At 39.4% G+C, this 19,404-nt stretch overlaps 2 protein-coding genes across 19 annotated transcripts in view; both read right to left on the bottom strand.

The window, feature by feature from the left end:
* MCM9 (minichromosome maintenance 9 homologous recombination repair factor) overlaps positions 1-13,971 on the bottom strand; it is a 58,107-nt gene extending 44,136 nt beyond the window's left edge. For 4 of the 13 annotated variants that reach the window (XM_036318069.1, XM_036318068.1, XM_036318070.1 and 1 more), the window contains exons 1-5: positions 13,645-13,966; positions 10,730-11,040; positions 8,908-9,224; positions 7,683-7,764; positions 2,344-2,544 (exon numbers count right to left, since the gene is read on the bottom strand). In XM_036318069.1, the coding sequence (XP_036173962.1) occupies positions 2,344-2,544; positions 7,683-7,764; positions 8,908-9,224; positions 10,730-11,033 (904 nt within the window). In that variant the 5' untranslated portion in view covers positions 11,034-11,040; positions 13,645-13,966. Of the gene's footprint in view, positions 1-2,343; positions 2,545-7,682; positions 7,765-8,907; positions 9,225-10,729; positions 11,041-13,644 lie in introns of all 13 variants that reach the window. The other 9 variants (XM_036318062.1, XM_036318061.1, XM_036318064.1 and 6 more) reach the window with 5 other exon arrangements.
* Positions 13,972-17,447: 3,476 nt separating this feature from the next.
* Positions 17,448-19,404, bottom strand: part of FAM184A (family with sequence similarity 184 member A) — an 82,578-nt gene continuing 80,621 nt past the window's right edge. For all 6 annotated transcript variants that reach the window (XM_036317939.1, XM_036317941.1, XM_036317940.1 and 3 more), the window contains one exon: positions 17,448-17,802. In XM_036317939.1, the coding sequence (XP_036173832.1) occupies positions 17,721-17,802 (82 nt within the window). In that variant the 3' untranslated portion in view covers positions 17,448-17,720. The remainder of the gene's footprint in view (positions 17,803-19,404) is intronic.

A 19,404-nucleotide genomic window follows, 5' to 3' on the forward strand; every position in this document is an offset into this window, starting at 1 on the left:
CATTGCTGTGGTGGAAAAGCCAATTAGGCAGAGTTGGGCTGAGGCATCTATACTAATAAAAGGGTAATATGCTAATTGGACCGGGAGACCAGACATCTTCCTACCGTCCAACTTCCTTCTGGACAAAGCCATGGTGGTGGGGGCCGAGGCAGAGGCGATGAGGGGCGATCAGGCCAGCAGGGGAGGGCAGTTGGGGGCCATGAGGCCGGCAGGGGAGGGCAGTTGGGAGCCATGAGGCCGGCAGGGGAAGGCAGTTGGGGGCCATGAGGCCGGCCGGGGAAGGCAGTTAGGTTAGGACCCATGAGGCTGGCAGGGGAGGGCAGTTGGGGGCCATCAGGCCGGCAGGGGACCGGTTAGGTGGTGATCAAGCCAGTAGGCAGGCAAGTGGTTAGGAGCCAGCAGTCCCAGGTTGTGAGAGGGATGTTCGACTGCCTAAACCGGAAGTCAGACATTCCCCGAGGGGTCCCAGATTGGAGAGGGTACAGGCCGGGCTGAGGGACCTCCCCCCCACACACACACACACAAATTTCGTGCACCAGGCCTCTAGTCCTATATAATAAAAGGCTAATATGCAAATCGACCAAACAGCGAAAGGACCAGTCGCTATGATGCACACTGATCACCAGGGGGCAGAGGTTCAATGCAGAAGCTGTCCCCTGGTGATCAGTACGCCAGAAGCCAGGCTCACGGCTGGCGAGTGCAGCAGCAGTGGTGAAAGGAGCCTCTCCCGCCTCCGTGGCAGCACTAAGGTGTCAGTCGGACATCCCCCAAGGGCTCCTGGACTGTAAGAGGGTGCAGGCTTGGCTGAGGGATGCCCCACCCCCGCCCCGCCGAGTGCATGAATTTCGTGCACCAGGCCTCTATTTGTGATTAATAAGGAATGACTGTGGTCCAAGGGAGGGTTACAGATTTTTATAAGGACCTGATTCTAAGAAACAATTTCAAGAAAAAATATTCTTTAAAAAATATGATTCCTAGAAGGTTTGCTTATAAAAGCCACAATATAGAGACCTGTGGTTCTTTCTGTATAGATCAGGTAAAAGAATGATCATATATGCTACACGCATAAGCAAAAAAATATATCATGCCACAAAATAAAAGCAAACTGCCTCTATTTTGGCAAATGAGGGCCTTTTTTGTGTGGGTGAAATGATAACTATCCAGTTCAGCATGTGATTTAAGAGTAATCACTATGTAGTTGATTGGAGATGAAGTTTATTAGAAATAGCCTATTACTGCCCGGTCGGCATGGCTTAGTGGTTGAGTGTTGACCTATGAACCAGGAGGTCATGGTTTGATTCTCGGTCAGAGCACTTGTGGGAGGCAGTTGATCAATGATTCTCTTTTATCATTGATGTTTCTATCTCTCTTTCTCTCTCCCTTCATCTCTGAAATATTAAAAAAATATATATTTTTAAGAAGAAAATGTTTTTTTTAAAAAAGTAATAGCCTTGCCTTAGCCGGTTTGGCTCAGTGGATAGAGCGTCGGCCTGTGAACTGGGGGGTACCAGGTTCGATTCTGGTCAAGAGCACATGCCCAGGTTGTGGGCTTGATCCCCGAGGGGGGCGTGCAGGAGGCAGCCGATCCATGCTTCTGTCTCATCATGGATGTTTTTATCTCTCTCCCTCTTCCTTCCTTTTTTGAAATCAATAAAAATATTTTTTAAATAAATAAATAAATAAATAAATAAAAGTAATAGCCTATTACTGCCTTTGGTTTATTTGTCTCAGAAGATACCTCCAAGGAAGAATGAAAACAGACATTTGAAGATTTAATTGGTGTTTTATACATTTGGGATTTTTATTAAAAATACTTTATAAACTCAAAGGCTGTGATGTTTTAATCTAGGCAATTATATCTTAGTGTCATAATCAAAATTTTTGCTGTGATAACAAAGCTTATTTTTTGCATCTTTCCATCTTTCTCATCTCTTTTCTACATAGCTCCTATTTTTAAATCTTCAGCTAAAATCATGTGAAGATGTCCATATAATTTAAAGGACATCAGACAAAGTGTCATAATAGGATGAGTTTTTCCTATTTAAGGTAAAGAAGGTAGAAAATTCTGAAACGATTTTGGCAGTATAAGATGTTAAAATAGTTAGAAATGAAAAACCTCTTGGAAGTCAGCCTTCTTCTTCCATCTCTCTAAATAGAAGAGGCTATGCCAGAAAAGGGCTTCAGGGGAGGCTGTGTCTAAAGGCACTGACTGATGCTACTACCCTGTGCACTCAGTCGCTGAGTTATGGGACATGTAAGGCTACCCCCAATCAGAGACAACATGTTTAACTACTGAATAAAATGCCATTAATAATTATCAGCTTTATACCCTTAATCACAAACCTGCAAAGGGATCACTCTTATAGTGTTCCCAAAAATCTTCAAATTCCTTTCGGACCTCCTCATCCATGATGATCCCTGCAGACTGCTCATTATTTACTTGGACATAATTGGCTTTCAGGACTATCTCCACTTCACAGCGCACATCTCGCTGAAAGGGCTTCCACCGTTGCATGACAACCCCATAAATAGTGAGGTCATCACCTAGGAAAAAGTACGAAGTGAGTCAGCAGTAACACTCTGCATACTGGGCACAAACTCCCATGACAAAGGACAAGGACATAAACCACTTCCTGACCACTGTTTAGAGTGCTATACACTCATCCAACACTCATTCGGAAAACACTTTGGGTGCAAAAAGCCACCAGAGATTCCTAATTTTTTTAAAAACAGGCACTTGTATCTGTACAACTAAAAGCAAAAGTCAGCATTTTTATTTTTTCTTGATTGTCACATTATAATCACACCAAATTATTACCCTTCACTGGGAAAATAGTTTACTGGATGACTTATTCATCATTATTATACTGGGTGAAAGGCTCATCCTCTCAGAATCTCAAGCCACAGAGATTTCATTAAAGAGGTGAGAATTGCAGCCAAAAGATTAAACTATAATCAGTTTGCTGTCAGGAAGGAAAGAATTTAGTGATGACATACTACTACTTTCAGTAATTTATAGATTAATTTTTACTTAACACATTTACTAACACTGTATTCACTAACTTTTTTTAAATGAACAAAAGAATGAATGAACAAAGTAATGAATGAATGAAGACCTGTTCTACATCAAAACTACTTTGAATAGACTATGAAAGCCCAAAAGACAACCCTTGCCAAAACTGGTTTGGCTCAGTGGATAGAGCGTCGGCCTGCGGACTGAAAGGTCCCAGGTTCGATTCCGGTTAGGGGCATGTACCTGGGTTGCGGGCACATCCCCAGTAGGAGATGTGCAGGAGGCAGCTGATCGATGTTTCTCTCTCATCAATGTTTCTAACTCTCTATCTCTCTCCCTTCCTCTCTGTAAAAAATCAATAAAATATATTTTAAAAAAAAAAGACAACCCTGCTTATTCCTTCTTGGTTGGTTCCTTCCCACCTTAGGAAACTCTCTAATTCCCAGTGACAGGATAGGAAACTTTTACAGATTTTCCTAAGAGGCCTTGGTAGTTTACAGGCACCTTCTCCAAACACTAACTTCTGTGCTTATTATTACATACAATTCAAAACATCAGAAACAAATTTTTACGAATGCTTGGCATTCAATATTTTGGCACTGGAAAAGACAAAATCCTAGTCCCCAGAGATTTCAATCTTATTGAACACAGGATGTTGGACATCCCCCAAACCCAATCCTGGTGTTTATATTTTGCACAAAAATATTGTCTCTGAACTAACAGGCACATCTTTATTTCCAAGTCTGTGTCAAATATATATTTGCTGGTGCAAAATGCCTTAGACTCTAAATTTTAATATGCAATGTGTAATCCACAGAGCTTTTGATTTTCTGAAGTGTACTGTAAAGGCTAAACGCATGGAACCAATGGTAGCAATTCACAGAATAGAAAGCATATTTCTAGCCAAAGGCAACTTTATAAATAACAAATAGGTGCTTTACACTTGTTTTTAAAATCCTTTCCCAGCTACTGCCTGGTGGTTTTCAAACTCAATCAAGAATAATGATCATTTACTATATTGTCTGCCCCAAATTTTGTAAATGAAAATAACCGGGGCAACTTTATATGCACATTGGAACAATCCTCTAGTATGGTCATTTTATGGGTTATATTTAGGTTGTTCCTAATTCAGTCAAATGAGTATAGTACATACTAGTAAAAATCTGACTTCAATAGCGGTGATAATGTGGAAAATGTAGAGTACTGAAGAATGGCCAAGAATACTGACTCATTAAACTCAAATCCCAGCTCCACCACTTACTGGTTATGTGACCTTCGGCAAGTTACCTAACTTTGCTGAGCCTATGTCTTGACCTACAAAATGGGAATAATTATATTTATATCACAGGACTATAGTGATAATTAAGTCAAATAATGTTTGTAAATTAACACAGTATCTAGAAATATAAATGCTCAATAAATATTAGCTATAATTATACTAAACCTAACCTTACATTTGTAGAGCAATTGATACCTTTAAAAAGCCCTTCATATATACATGTTTTGAATGGCAGATTCCTGTGATCATCAGAACAATTATGGGGTACATGTGACAGTCCAAGTGAATACTCATTTTAGTTTTCTATGGTAAAAATTATAAACAATGTTATTTGCAGAAAGCTAAATTTGTTACTTTCATATAATCCAGCCCAGTCACTTTGTGCTAGTCTGTCTTCTGCAGTGTATTTACTACTGCAGCCATCCCCGTCAGACCCATCTCAGACCTGCTGCCCTGACAGCTTTCAGCACATAACCTCCAACTTTATTACTCTGCAACGTCAGTTTGGGTTCCTAACTAGACTGTAAACTCCCAAAGGACAAGGATTATGCCAATTATGTCTTTTGATATTTACAGAAGTTTATAGCTATGGATAAATGAAAAAATTGCTGTTGACCGACTGCTTCCATACATTCTTTTTTATTAGTGACCTGTGAAAAAAAAATACCTTAAGGTGTTTTTTTTTTTTTTTCTGTGTAGAAAGAATTCAGTTAGATGAAATCTCTGTCAAAGGATAATTTCATGTTCAGGCTAAGCTCATATAAGCACTGCTTTGCTGATCCAGACATTACAGATTTGGGTTAAAATCTAGGGTCCTATATGAACAAGGTACTATGACACAGACTTGTCCATTTAGCAGGAAATCCATGATCAAAGCTGTTATTTCCTTAGTATACTGTTTAGATAACTATAAATTCTTAATGTATTTGACATATATTTCAAACTACACTGAGTGGCCAGATTATTATGACCGGTCAGATTATTATGACCACCTCATCAGTACTTCATTGACACTTCCAAAAATACTGAATATTGAAAACTTCCTAAGCAAATACTCTCAAGGTTTTATTATTATTATTATTTGCATAACTAATTCACTTCATTGTACTGATGGGGTAGTCATAATAACCTGGACGGTCATAATAATCTGGCCACTCAGTATATGAGTTGGTGATTCTTGGATGAATGGGGGAGTCTTTTGATAAAGAATTATTAATGACTCTAGATAATGAACTCTTTTATTTCCATACAGTGTTCGCCTCATCATTTTAATATCAGCTCAGTAAATATCTTCTAAATGAAGCATCTGGAGAAATCTAAGGTTAAAAAAAGGGAAATGATGGAATTTGGCAAAATGAAGCATTTTCTATCTGACCATTAGGGGAGAACTGGAATGTGGAGTAAGAGATCAGGTATACCTGTTATTGCCCAGCATATCCAACTGTGCTATCTGTTTTTATAGTTGAAGGGTGCTTTAGAGAAAATGAGAAATATTTAAAGCAGGTGAATTGAAAGGCAACTGCTGATATTCAGCTAAGTTTTAGCAATCACTTCCATTTTCTGACCCACCTTCAATTTAACTTAAATGTCAAAAAAAAAAAGGAGTGGAAATCGTTAGGCAATTTTGAGATTAATTATAATAACAGTTAAGAAAGAGAAAGGATAAGTTCTCATTTTTCCTCACAGACAATGGTCTGGATAGGCCTGGGAATGCATGCAGGGAACAGAAGATGCTGGATTAAGGGGACAGGCTTCCATTCTCCTTTTCTTGGGTTGGAAACTGGAGCCTTAGCGAAACTGATAAAAGATGTGTAGCTCTGAGGACAACTTTGTTTAGGACTGAAAGTCTACCAGAGTCTTCTGTCAGTATGGGAAGATGACAGTGAGGAAGAAGTATGGATGAGGATACCTGTGTTGATATATGGAAAACATCAAGTACTTTGGTTAGACAAAGTTTTTGATTAAAACTTTAAGATGATCACTTTGAAGGCAGTCTGCTTCTGTCTGCGATCTGTACCCTTTGCTGACCAGTGCCATGTAAATTTTAAGCCCTACCCTCTACCAACAGCTGACGAAAGCAACCCTTACTCTCTCATTATCAAGCTATCACCAACACATCCATTTAAAAAATCATACCAAATTTTATTAAGAATATCACTTATGATACTTAAATGTGGCTCCTGCAAAAGACAGAATAGTATTTACTGTTTGGGTGGTACTGCTAATTTATAAAACTTTCTAATATCTTAATTTTTCAAATAAAACTTTTCCCTACCATTTTCTTTGTAAAAACAAAAGTTTAAAAGTCAGTGTAGAACACTTCCATTCTACAGCCGTGGGCTGAGATTAATCCTCGCCCTTCCACATGTACTTTTTAAGTTTGCTTCTTCCCAGGCTCCCCAGTGAGAAGAGTAAGAGGAGACAAAGTAAGTTGAGAGGGGCAAAGGAGAGCTTAGGAATTGTCTGTCTGGCCTAAAAATCAAAGTAGAACTAAGAATGACATCACAACAACCAGGCTTCTGGAGCCTCGGATTTTCAGAACAGCTCTGAGGCCAGAGAGTCTGTAATTTGCCTGGAACCCTGTAGATCTCCAGATCATGAGACCTAAATAGCTAACAAGAAGCTGCACATCCTCTGCTTAAACTCACCATCATCTAAGGCCCATGCTGGACACTTCTGATTAGTAGATACTGAGTCAAGTCTACCTTCCTGCACCTCCAGCCCACTGAAACCCAACAGCTCTTCTGTATTTTCAATTCCATTTCTATATGACAATCTTCCAACAAACAGAAGTTGGTTGTCATCTCTTTCCTGAGGCTTACCCATGCTAACCACCCACAGCTCTTTCAGTATGATTCAAGTTCCTTCCCAGTTCAGGCAATTGGCTAGTGGAAACACTGAGGACCCTCGGAGGACAGAAGACCAGCACAGAGCAGAGAGAAACAGTCACCTTCTCTTTTCTAGACACCATTAAGCCTGCAGCAGCATTTGACAGACTCAGACCCTCTGAAGCCTATCCCTCCTTGTTTCTGTTCTTACCTAGTTGCCCACTAAAATCAACATTTTTAAAGTTGCTCCTGTGAAGCGATGGTGCACTGAAGAGCGTCCCAAACTAGAAGTCCACAGATCTGGGTTCACATTCCAGTTCTGTCACTTAACTTTCCAAGGGACCTTAGGCAAGTCAGGTACTTCATCTATAAAACAAGCAGCTGCACTAGATTGCTAAGCTCCAGCCCAGCTTCATTCCTGCTGTCCTGTCCCACCTCCACACTAGTCTCTGTTCTCAAGGTAGGCAATTAAGTCTCCACACTCACTCTTGGGAAAATAAAAAGTGGTTTTCTATATCAATGTTAGGACCTCCTATATAAGCTAACAAAAGTTAATTCTTACCAGATTTGCAAGTGTCTACTAAGTCATCTTCTAGGATAACCTTCATGGATCGTGGAATATTTCCAATAGCTAGCCTTTGAACCTAGTAAAGAAAAGAAAACAGATACTGAATATGCTTAAATATGTGCTAAGTATTCTGAAGTCTAGCAATTCTTGAAATTACCATTTATATTTCTCTGGCATTGTAATACAATCTAATTATGACAGGGATTCACAGACTTTTCTTACAAATTGTGCATACTATCAGTTTAAGAATTCACTACAACTAAAGTAAAATAAAAACACCAATATTTGGAAAACATCTGCAAATATAATCTACCTTGTGGATGGTCAAAATAATTCCAACTACTACACATAATAATAAAGTTATACCCAAAATAAAGAGGCACTTCTTTCCTGATTTCTAGTCATAAGACCTGTTACTTAGAAACAGAACCCTGGTTTTATTCTACATGAGCAAGTGCCCAGTAAAAAGACTGAATCTCCCAGGCTCCCTTGCATCTAGGTGTGCTCTTATGACTAAGTTCGGGCCAATGAGATGTAAGTAGACATGTTATAGGAGATTTTGAAGGAGATACCTAAATGGACACTTAGGTGACATGGCACGTGGTTTTGCCTATCCCCCTTTTTTTTGTTCTGACTAGGATACAGATGTGATCGAACTGTGGCTGCCATTTTGGAATATAGACAACCATAAAAACAGAAACCATGAGTTAAGAATGGTGTAGAAAGACAGAAGTCTAAATTCTTGACACTGAATAAGCCTTTGTGTATAAGAGGCAAGTAAAATAAAAATCAGGTTCACTCTCATGTAAGAAAGAGTGGTTATGTATACATCATTTGGCATAGCAAATAAAAATTAGGCCTAAACCCTAAATCTGGCCCACTCCAATGTTTAACAACAAATTAAACCCGTTTAGTTTTCTCCTATCCCTTAGTGAAGAACATCCAGTTTGAACTTCTTAAATATTCACTTAATTTTAACATAATTATTAAGTCATTCCACAATCCTCTTGCCAATGCTTTACATAAAAAAATGTTTATATCATGGTCTCTAAAGACTATATTCTGATATATGTGCAACAGTTTCACACTTGATCTTCTACAAAATAATGACATAAGTTTCATTTGTAATCCGTTTTGTGTTCCCTAGTGCTGGCAATCTGCCCGTAGCTGAATAATACTTCTACAAATTTGTCATTTTCCCATTGATTTGCTCATTTACCTGTTCCTGAATTTTGATTTCCTGATAATCTCTACACTTGGTTGGAGATGAAGACAAGTCTGAGAGGCAAGTGAATTTTGAAGAATCACAGCTCTCCAAGCTGGGACATGAGGAGGGCCGGCAGAAGGTATAATACTGCTCAAAGTCAGCCTTGACCACAAATACATGCTTGCATTTGTTACACATGTAATCCCGTTCAAACTCCAGGATCTTCACCAGACTTGTTCGAATCACTGTCCCAGTGACAGATAAAAAGTGTCCCACATCCTTCGTTTTTGGGATGTGCTCCCTCACCAGCTCAGGACAAACTGGCAAACCTAAAGAAGAAGAAGAAGAAGAAGAAGAAGAAACTACATCAACCTTCGCATTTGACTCCATGGAATATACTTTTCTCATATTTCCTGAGGAAGGAAGTATAATTTCAGGGGGGGGAACTGAGTTTTACTTAAGAAAAAAATCAGATGGAGTCAAGAAAATAGAAAAGAATTCTATCAAATAACAATTATCAGTGGACTCATTTTAAAAGTACATATCTAGATGATATAATAACCAGGATTTAAAAAAAGGATTCATTTCCATAAGAGGGCTATCTCAGTAGGATCTAAATACAGTATATACTTATACCTACATTCGACAAAGAATATACTGCTACCAGTCACACGTAAAATCAATGTATTACTCTTTGAGTAAATAAACCACAATGCAAAGTGATAAAGAGATGGTAGCATAACGACCAAATGCCACAGTGCTAGAAGGCCACTGCTTTTTCAGTTAGGTCAGGATTCATTAATATGTAAGTCTGACAGTGTTTCCAGCCCGTGAATTACCTAGAGGTTTACCCGCAGAATCACTTTATCTTTTAAAAACCTTGTGATTTTCACCATTGGTAAAAAAGCAACTTGATAAGTGCCAAAGAAAATTTTTATGTGAAAATGCCCTCTCTCATGTTTGGCTAATGTATCTTTGGAGTAGAGCAATGCTGGCTGTGATAGTCAAAGGCTGCCTTCTAACGGCTTTATCAAGGTAGAATTTGTTACATTGGTTCATGTCACATGGTCCACTGTCTAGGCCTCAGAATTTAGTAGCTCTGAAACCTGATAAGTATGCACACAGAAGACAGATCTGTCAAATTTGCCAAACTCAGGAGAAACAATCAAAATAGGTATGATTATCCTTTAAATTTCTATGGTTAGCACATTTTCTCCCTGAGAATATATCTACTCTGAAAGCCAAATAATAATAATAATTGGAAGGTGGTTTGGGAAGCATGGATTTTTTTTTTTTTTAAAGCAAATTAGTCAGATGAGCTGAACGCTTAAGGTACCAGATTACATTAATTTAGTGTTGCAGGTTACAAGTCCACAGATACTCAAAATTTCTGTTGCTTACTGAGACTCCATATACTATGTACTATACAAACATGGCGGGCACCGCCAACATTTGCCTCTATGACTTCTTTTTCTATGCTTCCAAGACTGACTTGCCCACTCTCTAATGAAAATATTCTGTATTTATATTAACGTAGATTGTATCATATTTTGCCAATAAGGGTCCATACTTTTGCTTAGGATAATTTTTTTTTTGTATTCTCTGCTCTATTCTGTGTTGCCTTTACAATTTAACTCTCAGAAAACAAACTTATTTCCAAATTTCTGTGGAATGCTTCATGAATACCCCCTGGTGCTATATCAACTGCACAATGAAAATATTTTGAAGTACAAATAACAATTATTTCTTAGTATTATATATTCAATATGTGTTAAGGTTTCTCAAAAATCTTCCAATGAGAATAAGATGGCAATAAAATTCTTAAATGATTCACCTGATATCCTGGCATGAAGATTCTGCTTCATGGAGACACCCTCAGGCTGAGAAAGGGACTCGAGAATTGTCATGGCTGATCTTCTCAGTGAATTATCAAAAATAGTTAGTACTTCATTGGGGAATGCATTGAAATACTCCCCAATTTCCATGTTGGTCTCAAAAAGGGTCATGGCATTAACCACAACTGGGTAATGAGCATCTTCATCATTTTCCTTCAGGATTAAAAGAATATCATTCTTATGGTATTCTGAAACATATGACTCAAACACTTGACCAACCAGTGCAATTTGATCACTATTCATCTTGAACCTAGGTAACAAAAGAAAAAAAGAAAGAACTGCATTATACCTTTGTTGCTAGACTTACACACAAATTAACAAAAAATGTGTGATTGTAAATCATCCTGACTTTAGGTCACACTATAATCTCATAATATTGCCTGAATTTACATTTTAATTAGATCTAAATTATCTGTTATTTGATAAATGTATTACTTTTAAGTGGGTCAAGAATTATGTTGGTACTGATTATCAACTCCAAAATGGTCCAATGTCTTTCCCCTTTCTTTTCCCAAAATTTCTTCCTCATTAACTCTATATTATGTAAAAGGTCCTTGCCTTTTCTTTAACTAATTTCCACACATACACTTGTTCTCAAGTATAAAATCTTAAGTGCCAGTCTTTTGGCTAAAGTTTCTCCTGGAAGAGTTCTTTGCAAGCGTCCTACTTCTGGGTTTTATTATAAAGAACATCTCTCTCTCTCTTTCTCTCTGTCTCTGTAGTTACACACACACACAGACACACCCATGCATGCATATATATTCTGCTACATAAATAGAACGTACACTACTATTCAGATTGATCACCAGTTATGACTTGAATAGTTATTAGACTGACTTTAGAAATTTCAATTTGGAGGCGAATTTATTTCCTATTTTCTCTTTCTGATCCAGAAAAACTATTGGCTTCAGCAAAAAAACAGCCATCCAGAGTGTAAAAAAAAAAAAAAATAGATAAGTAAGTACAGTATATTTTATTACATCATCTATCCTATTCCCCTGGTAATAATTTTTTAAAATTTGTATCTACAAATTGTATCTACAGATTACAAGGGCCTACCCCATTCTGTGTTCATGTACACACACAGATACCTACCATGTACAAGGCACTATGCTTTGAAAGAAAAGCACAATTAAAAGGTCCTATATCCCCTCAGAGAACTAAGGGACAGATCAATGTAATAGCACTCTAACAGCGGTAAAAAATGCAATATGAATAGGAGCAAAAAGGAGAAAAGGATTAAACTTAAATGGGGTGACAATCCCAAATAAAGTGTCTAAACTTGATCATTTTAGACACTTTGGTTTGGAAACAGAGAGAGAACACTGGAGAACAAGTGTACATTAATTTGACTTATTTCATTCAACTAACATTGACTGCACTAGGCTCTATAAAAAGAAAGATGAGTAAAGAATCCTGGCAACTACAGGATGCCAGCGAGAGGTTCCAGCCGTGGGCAAACTACGGCCCGCGGGCCGAATCCTGCCAGGGCCGAATCCTGCCCGTTTGAAATGAATAAAACTAAAAAAAAAAAAGACCGTACCCTTTATGTAATGATGTTTACTTTGAATTTATATTAGTTCACACAAACACTCCATCCATGCTTTTGTTCTGGCCCTCCGGTCCAGTTTAAGAACCCATTGTGGCCCTCGAGTCAAAAAGTTTGCCCACCCCTGGAACCCATGAGTATATGTAAATCAGGGCCACTACATTGCTAAGGAATTCGTTCGTGTTAGGGAATATACACTCAGCCAAGTGAAAAGCAGACAGAGCACCCCGGAAGGAACTAATCATACAGTATTTTCATGGTGCGGCCTTTGCTTTAAAAAACAAAAACAAGGCCGAAACCGGTTTGGCTCCGTGGATAGAGCGTCAGTCTGTGGACTGAAAGGTCCCGGGTTCGATTCCGGTCAAGGGCATGTACCTGGGTTGCGGGCACATCCCCAGTAGGAGATGTGCAGGAGGCAGCTAATCGATGTTTCTCTCTCATCGATGTTTCTAACTATCTCTCTCCCTTCCTCTCTGTAAAAAATCAATAAAATATATTAAAAAAAAACAAAAAACAAAAAACAAAAACAAAAACAAAACGGTACTCCCAAGAGTGGCTACAAAGAGAATCTTTATGATTCTAGAAACGCATATTAAATTTGGAGCCACCAGTTTAGCGATTTAAAAGATAGCTCCACACAGGGGCAGGAGGGGGGCAGCCATCGAATTCATAGTTCAAATTCAGGTCAGATTACATTTCGCCTAGTCTCTTTAAACAGAGCATCTTCTTTTAAAATAGCGTTCATTTTCAATAACTGTGCAAAACTGATCAACTATTTCTAAGTAGACTGCTAACCCGATCAACGTTAACCACCCAGATAGATACAAACTGGAGACACTTATTCTTTTGTAACTTTCAAGTCCCCTTTCCGGTTTCTTATTGAAATATTTAGGGTTAAAATACAATGAAAACCAGGCGGGTGAATAAGTGGCGACTGACTACTAGCTGGTTCCCTGGGAATCAACGCCGGTCCAGCCGCCCGGCCACACCTGCCAGGAGCCACGCCCCCTCGCCTGGGCCGGCCGCTTCCTGGGACCCGCCCCCTCCGCCCGCCGCTCAGCCCAGTGCCCGCGGGCCGCCGGGCAAACGCGATCGAGCCGCGCTCGCAGGGCTGCTGTCCACGCTGAGATCTCTGGGCGCAGCCTGGGCAGGTCCCGGGCACTTCCGGGTTCGGCTCCCGGGCAGCTCGGCCACCGGACCGTCACGGAGTTGAATAGTTTTGAACTAAGCAAATGTGGGCAAGACTTGGGACAACTGGGGGAGAAAAAATAAACACGGGGAAGCGAGGCGGCGGCTGTCACTTACGGGCGAATGCGCAGCGTCAGAAGTCACTCGGGGTGCGCTCTCCCGAGGCGCAGGGGCACGGGGAGCTCCGGCCTGGCGGCGGGGTCATGCCGCGGGCCCAGGAGCGCGAGGAGGCCGGCGGCAGCGGGGACGGGGCGCGCACGCGGGGCCGCTGGAGGCGCCGTCGGCCGCGGGGGCGCGCAGGCTCTGGAGGGCCCGCCTCGAGTGAGGGCGAAACGCGCTCAGCGAAAAGCGGCTCGGCCGGGCCCGCGCTCCCGACGGGCGCCGGGCCGCGCACCGCCCAACTTCGCAGCTCAGGCGGCTCTTCCGGGTGGGGAGGCGGGCGGGCGCGCGCCCCGCCTGGCGCCGCGGGACGCGAGGGGGCGGGACGCAGCGGGAGGGGCGGGGCCAAGAGGATCTGGGTGGAGCCGGGAGTGGACGGGGCGCAGTGGGTGGGGTGGGACCAGGAGGGTCGGGGGTGGAGCCGAGAGTGGGCGGGGCCGACAGAGCGGCCGCCCCAGGTGGGATGGGAAGGTGTGCCGTGCTTCAGCGACTTTGGAGTACGCTTTCGGTCTAACTCTAAACTCTACTAAACCCAAAGCCACAAAGATCTTCCTCCTGTGTCTTCTAGAAGTTTTGGAGGATTCTATGTTTACGCCTATGATCCATTTAGAGCTAATTTTTGTACCTGCGAAAATCCGGTCTTAGGTAACTTCTTTTGCCTATGGATAGCTAGCACCATTTCTTGAAAGAGCTATCCTTTTCCCATTGAAAAACCTTTGCATTTATGTGAAAAATAAAGTTGTCCTTATATGTGTGGTTTAAGACTCTCCTATTCTGTGGCCATATCTGTCTTATCCTTACAAAAATATCGTGTTGTCCTTGATTACTGTAGCTTTATAATATAGAGTTGAAATCAGATTGTGCTTGGCATTCAATTTTGTTCATTTTCAAAGATGTTTGGAATTTTGTGTTTCCGTATGACTCTTAAAACCAGTTTGTCATTTTCTGTTAAAAAGCTGGGATTTTTGTTGCGGTCGCATAGCATCTGTAGGTCAATATAGGAAGACTTTACATATTAATAATATTGAGTCATATGCCCTTTGAACAAAGTAAACCTCACCATTTATTTAGGTGTTAAATAACTCTCAACAATGTTTGATTTTTTTGTTAAATCTATCTCTAACTCAGATTTTCCCATAAAGGAATGCTGGAGGGGGAAATCATTCTTGTGGATGCTATGTAAATAATATTTTCAATTTCAATTTCTGATTGTTCTTTTCCAGTGTGTAGAAATACAATTGAACTTTTAAAATTTATTTTTTAAATAAAAATTAATAATCTTAAGTTTTTAGAGTTTTAGGTTCATAGCAAAATTGAGCAAAAAAGTACAGAGAGTTCTCATATATCCACTGTCCCCACACACCCACAACCTACCCCATTACTGACATCTGCTTACTAGAGTGGTGCATTTGTCACAATGGATGAGCCTACATTGACATGATTATCACCCAAAGTTTACAGTAGTTTCACTGTTGGTGGTATGCATTCTGTGGTTTTTGACAGATGTACAATAACATGTATACAGTATTGTGGTATACAGAATAGTTACATTGCCATAAAAATCCTCTGTGTTCTGTCTGTTCATCCCTTCCTCCCACCTAATTGCTAGCAACAACTGATCTTTTCCGTGTCATAATTTTGCCTTTTCCAAGCTGTCATATAGTTGAAGTCACACAGTAGGTGGGTAGCCTTTCAAATTGGCTTTTTTCACTTAGTAATATACATCTGAGGTTCCTCCATGTCTTTTCATGGCTTGATAGCTCATCTCATTTTGGTGCTAAATAATGTTCCATTATCTGCATGTACCACATTTTATCCACTCACCAACTGAAGGACATCGTGGCTGCTTCCAAGTGTTGCCAACTATGGAGAAAGCTGCTATATGCATCCATGTGCAGGTTTTGGTGCAAATAACCTTTCAATTCCTTTGGATAAGTACCAAGGAATATGACTGCTGGAACATATGGTATAGTTTTGTAAGAAACCACCAAATTGTTTTCCAAAGTGGTGGTACCATTTTGTATCCCACCAGCAATGAATGAGAATTCCTGTTGTTCCACATCCTCTCTAACATTTGGTGTTGTCAGTGTTTTGGATTTTGGTCATTCCAATTCTAATAGGTGTCTCATTGTCCTTTTATTTTGCATTTCTCCAATGACATAAGATGTTGAATATCTTTTCATATGCTTATTTTTATCTCTGTATTTTCTTTTTTAAATAATTTTATTGATTTTTCACAGAGAGGAAGGGAGAGGGATAGAGAGTTAGAAACATCGATGAGAGAGAAACATTGATCAGCTGCCTCCTGCACACCACCTACTGGGGATGTGCCTGCAACCAAGGTACATGCCCTTGACCAGAATCAACCTGGGACCCTTCAGTCCCCAGGCAGATGCTCTATCCAGTGAGCCAAACCAGCGAGGGCTCTCTGTATTTTCTTTGGTGAGGTGCCATTTCAGGTCTTTTGCCCATCTTATTTGTTTATTTGTTTACTGTTAATCATCACCCGAAGATATTTTCCATTGATTTTTAGAGAAAGTGGGTGGGGGAGAGAGAGAAACATCAGTGTGAGAGAGACACATTGAAGGCAGTTGTGGCTGGGGATCAAGTCTGCAACCAACGTACATGCCCTTAACCAGAATTGAATCTGGGACCTGGAACCTTGGACCCTTCAGTCCACGGGCCGATGCTCTATCCACTGAGCCAAACTGACGAGGGCCTCTTCTGCCCATTTTTAAATCAGGTTGCTTTTTTTCTTATTGTTGAATTTTAAGAGAACTTTATCAGATATGCCTTGCAAATATTACATGTGTTTGATAAGCTTCGCCTTATCTTCTCATTTTCTTGACATTGTCTTTCGCAGAGGAGATATTTAATTTTAATCAAGTCCAGCTTATCAATTGCTGCTTTCATGGACTGTGCATTTGGTGGTGTTTATTTGAAAAGTCATCACCAAACCAAGGGTATCAGGGTTTTTTCCTATGTTCAAGAATTTTCAGTTTTGTGTTTAACACTTAAGTCTATGATACACCTTGAGCTAATTTTTTTGTAAAGAGTGTGTGCACGTGGATGTCAAATTGGCAAAGATTTGCCAACTTTATTACATTTTTATTGTTTTTAATCGTTTGTGGAGTCTTTAGGGCTTTTTCTTTTTTTATGGTTCAAGAGTCAGGTAGATCTTTAAACATTTTCCCTTTTTAAGTGATTTTGAAGAGGGAGAGGGAGAGAGAGATAGAAACATCAGTGATGAGAGAGACTCATTGATCAGCTGCCTGCTGCATGCCCCCTACTGGGGATTAAGCCCGAACCTTGGCATGTGTCCTGACCCGAAATCTAACTGTGACCTCCTGGTTCATAGGTAGATGCTCAACCACTGAGCCACACCGACCAGGCTAGGGTTTTCTGTATATAGAATATGTCACCTGTAAATAGTGACAATTTTACTTCTTCATTCCCAATTTGGGAATGCGTTAGGAATTATTCTCTTTTGTTCAGTTTTTTGGAAGAAGGTGAGAAGGACTGGAATGGCCTTGTAAATTTAGAGAACAGTTTAATTATAGCTATACATAGTAATGGAACAAATTAAGATGACATATTTGTCCCTCCTGATTTTGTTATGATTATTGAAACCAAATAATTTAGTATTTTTTAATTATTGTGCAGTAAAACTTTTTGGCACGTCTTACCTGGAACCAAAATGTATTTAAAAATTAAATAAACTTACTTGAAAAAAATGAAAAAACATAAAATGCAAAGCATCATTATTTGTTCTAACAAAATTTATTATGCAGTAATTACAAAGGTTAAAGACTCTTCCATCTCAAATAAAAATAACTATTATAATTACACACATAACATAGTACCTTATAAGAATGATTCCAATAAATATCACAGAAATACAGTGCATTTTCAAATCGGAGAGACAAATCCTTTCTCGTTCACAGTGTTTGACAATAGGAAGGCCTATTCACTGAATGATCCTAAGGTCATGCTCTTAGTAACAGTCCACACAGAGCTGAGCCAACCCAATTCTTTCAGAATGTGAAGTACCGGGCAAACCACTCCTGGCGCTGGGGATCTGGAGAAGCCACCGGGGAAGCTTCACTCTGAGGAGGACTGAATTCATAAAGAGAGAGACATGTAACCCAGCATTAAGCTGCTTTGCAAAATGAAGGGTAAAGCACATAAAACATCAGTGTGGATGACGCCAAGGGGCTTTCTAGGTGGATGTGTGTTAAAGGATCGCTACTCCTCTACCCTAGATTCGGTTCTCCACGCCATGGGGCCTGAGACTACATCAGCAGCTCGGATGAAGTCAGTTCACAATGACCAAAAACAAAACACAAACAGTTGAGGAAAACAAAAATGTCACCTTCTTTGAATAAAAAAAAAAAAAAAAAAAATCAGGCATAGCGGGGAATAAGAGAGAACAAGGTAACATTCCTCTCTTTTGGTGTCTTTTCTCTTTTGGTTAATTTCAGAATCTGACACAAGCACTTGCTTTTTCCAGATGTGTGCTTCAATACAGCTAAAGTAAGTAACGAAACCGCAGTGTAGTATTTTTACTATAGGTACATATTTATATTAAACTTTCACTTCATAATTCCATACGCAAATACTCCAGGGGGAAAGGAGTGCATTAAAAGGTCACTTTCCCCTCCATCTTCAAAGTTATATAATTCATACTTATCTCTTAAGTCAAACTAAAGATTCTTTGGGCTAGTTGAGAAAAATAAAAGAATCCCTACCGTCTTTGGGGGATATTACAAGGCACGCAACAATGTGTAATGGCAACTCCCGTAGTCATGTTCCTTGAGCTCATGCACATGCATCTTACTGATACCTGAACATACCCATGCACAAGGGAAAATAAGCAACACAAAATATTTAGCAGGAGACACATTCAAAGGTGAACTTGACTATTTTTAATTCTTGCCATTTTTTCTATTTAAAATAATTAGTTATTAACTATGTCATTAATCACTTAACCTAGAAAAAGATAGTCTACCTGTAAGACTCTTACTAGTGATGCTGCTGTTAATAAAAATAAGTTATAAGTAAATAAATGTAAAGCAGCTCATAATCAGTAATAATAAGTAAGCATAAAACGACAGTACCTTCTGACTTTAATCTTTAATGGATAAATAACTGGATTTTGTGTAAATTTTATTCATTAATATACTTAATCAATACCTCTGAGATGACTTAAAATTGGAATGTCAATTATAAACACTTTATTTTTTGCTTATGTATATCATTAAGTTCCCAGAGCTTACATATTTTTTATTTTGGCAATAAGCCTGTGTATTTATAAGTAAGCCTGGTAAACAAGAAAGGGGAAAAAAAAGAAACATATATAACACAAGAAATAGAAACAAATAAAAGCCACTAAATTAAAACAAATTTTAAGCTCTCTAATAAGGATGATTATTGAAAAATTAGTGACAACACTAAAAATGAAGCAAGAGTCCATAAATATTAAAATTCGAAGCATGGGAATTACATTAACACCTCCTTAAGCATTTAGAAAATTGACTAACAAATTGGAAACAATCTTTTTAAAAATCAAAAAAGAGTTCTCTAGAGAGGTGATCAATATATTTGAAAATACTTCACAGTATTTTCCTAGCCTGTTCTTAAAGTAGTAGATTTCTACAATGTCAGAAGATAAATTTCTCAAGTTAAAAAAAAGTAAAGAAAAAAAAAACCACTGGTGAG

The sequence above is a fragment of the Myotis myotis genome, unplaced genomic scaffold (genome assembly GCF_014108235.1).
Source record: "Myotis myotis isolate mMyoMyo1 unplaced genomic scaffold, mMyoMyo1.p scaffold_m19_p_7, whole genome shotgun sequence".
NCBI lineage: Eukaryota > Metazoa > Chordata > Mammalia > Chiroptera > Vespertilionidae > Myotis > Myotis myotis.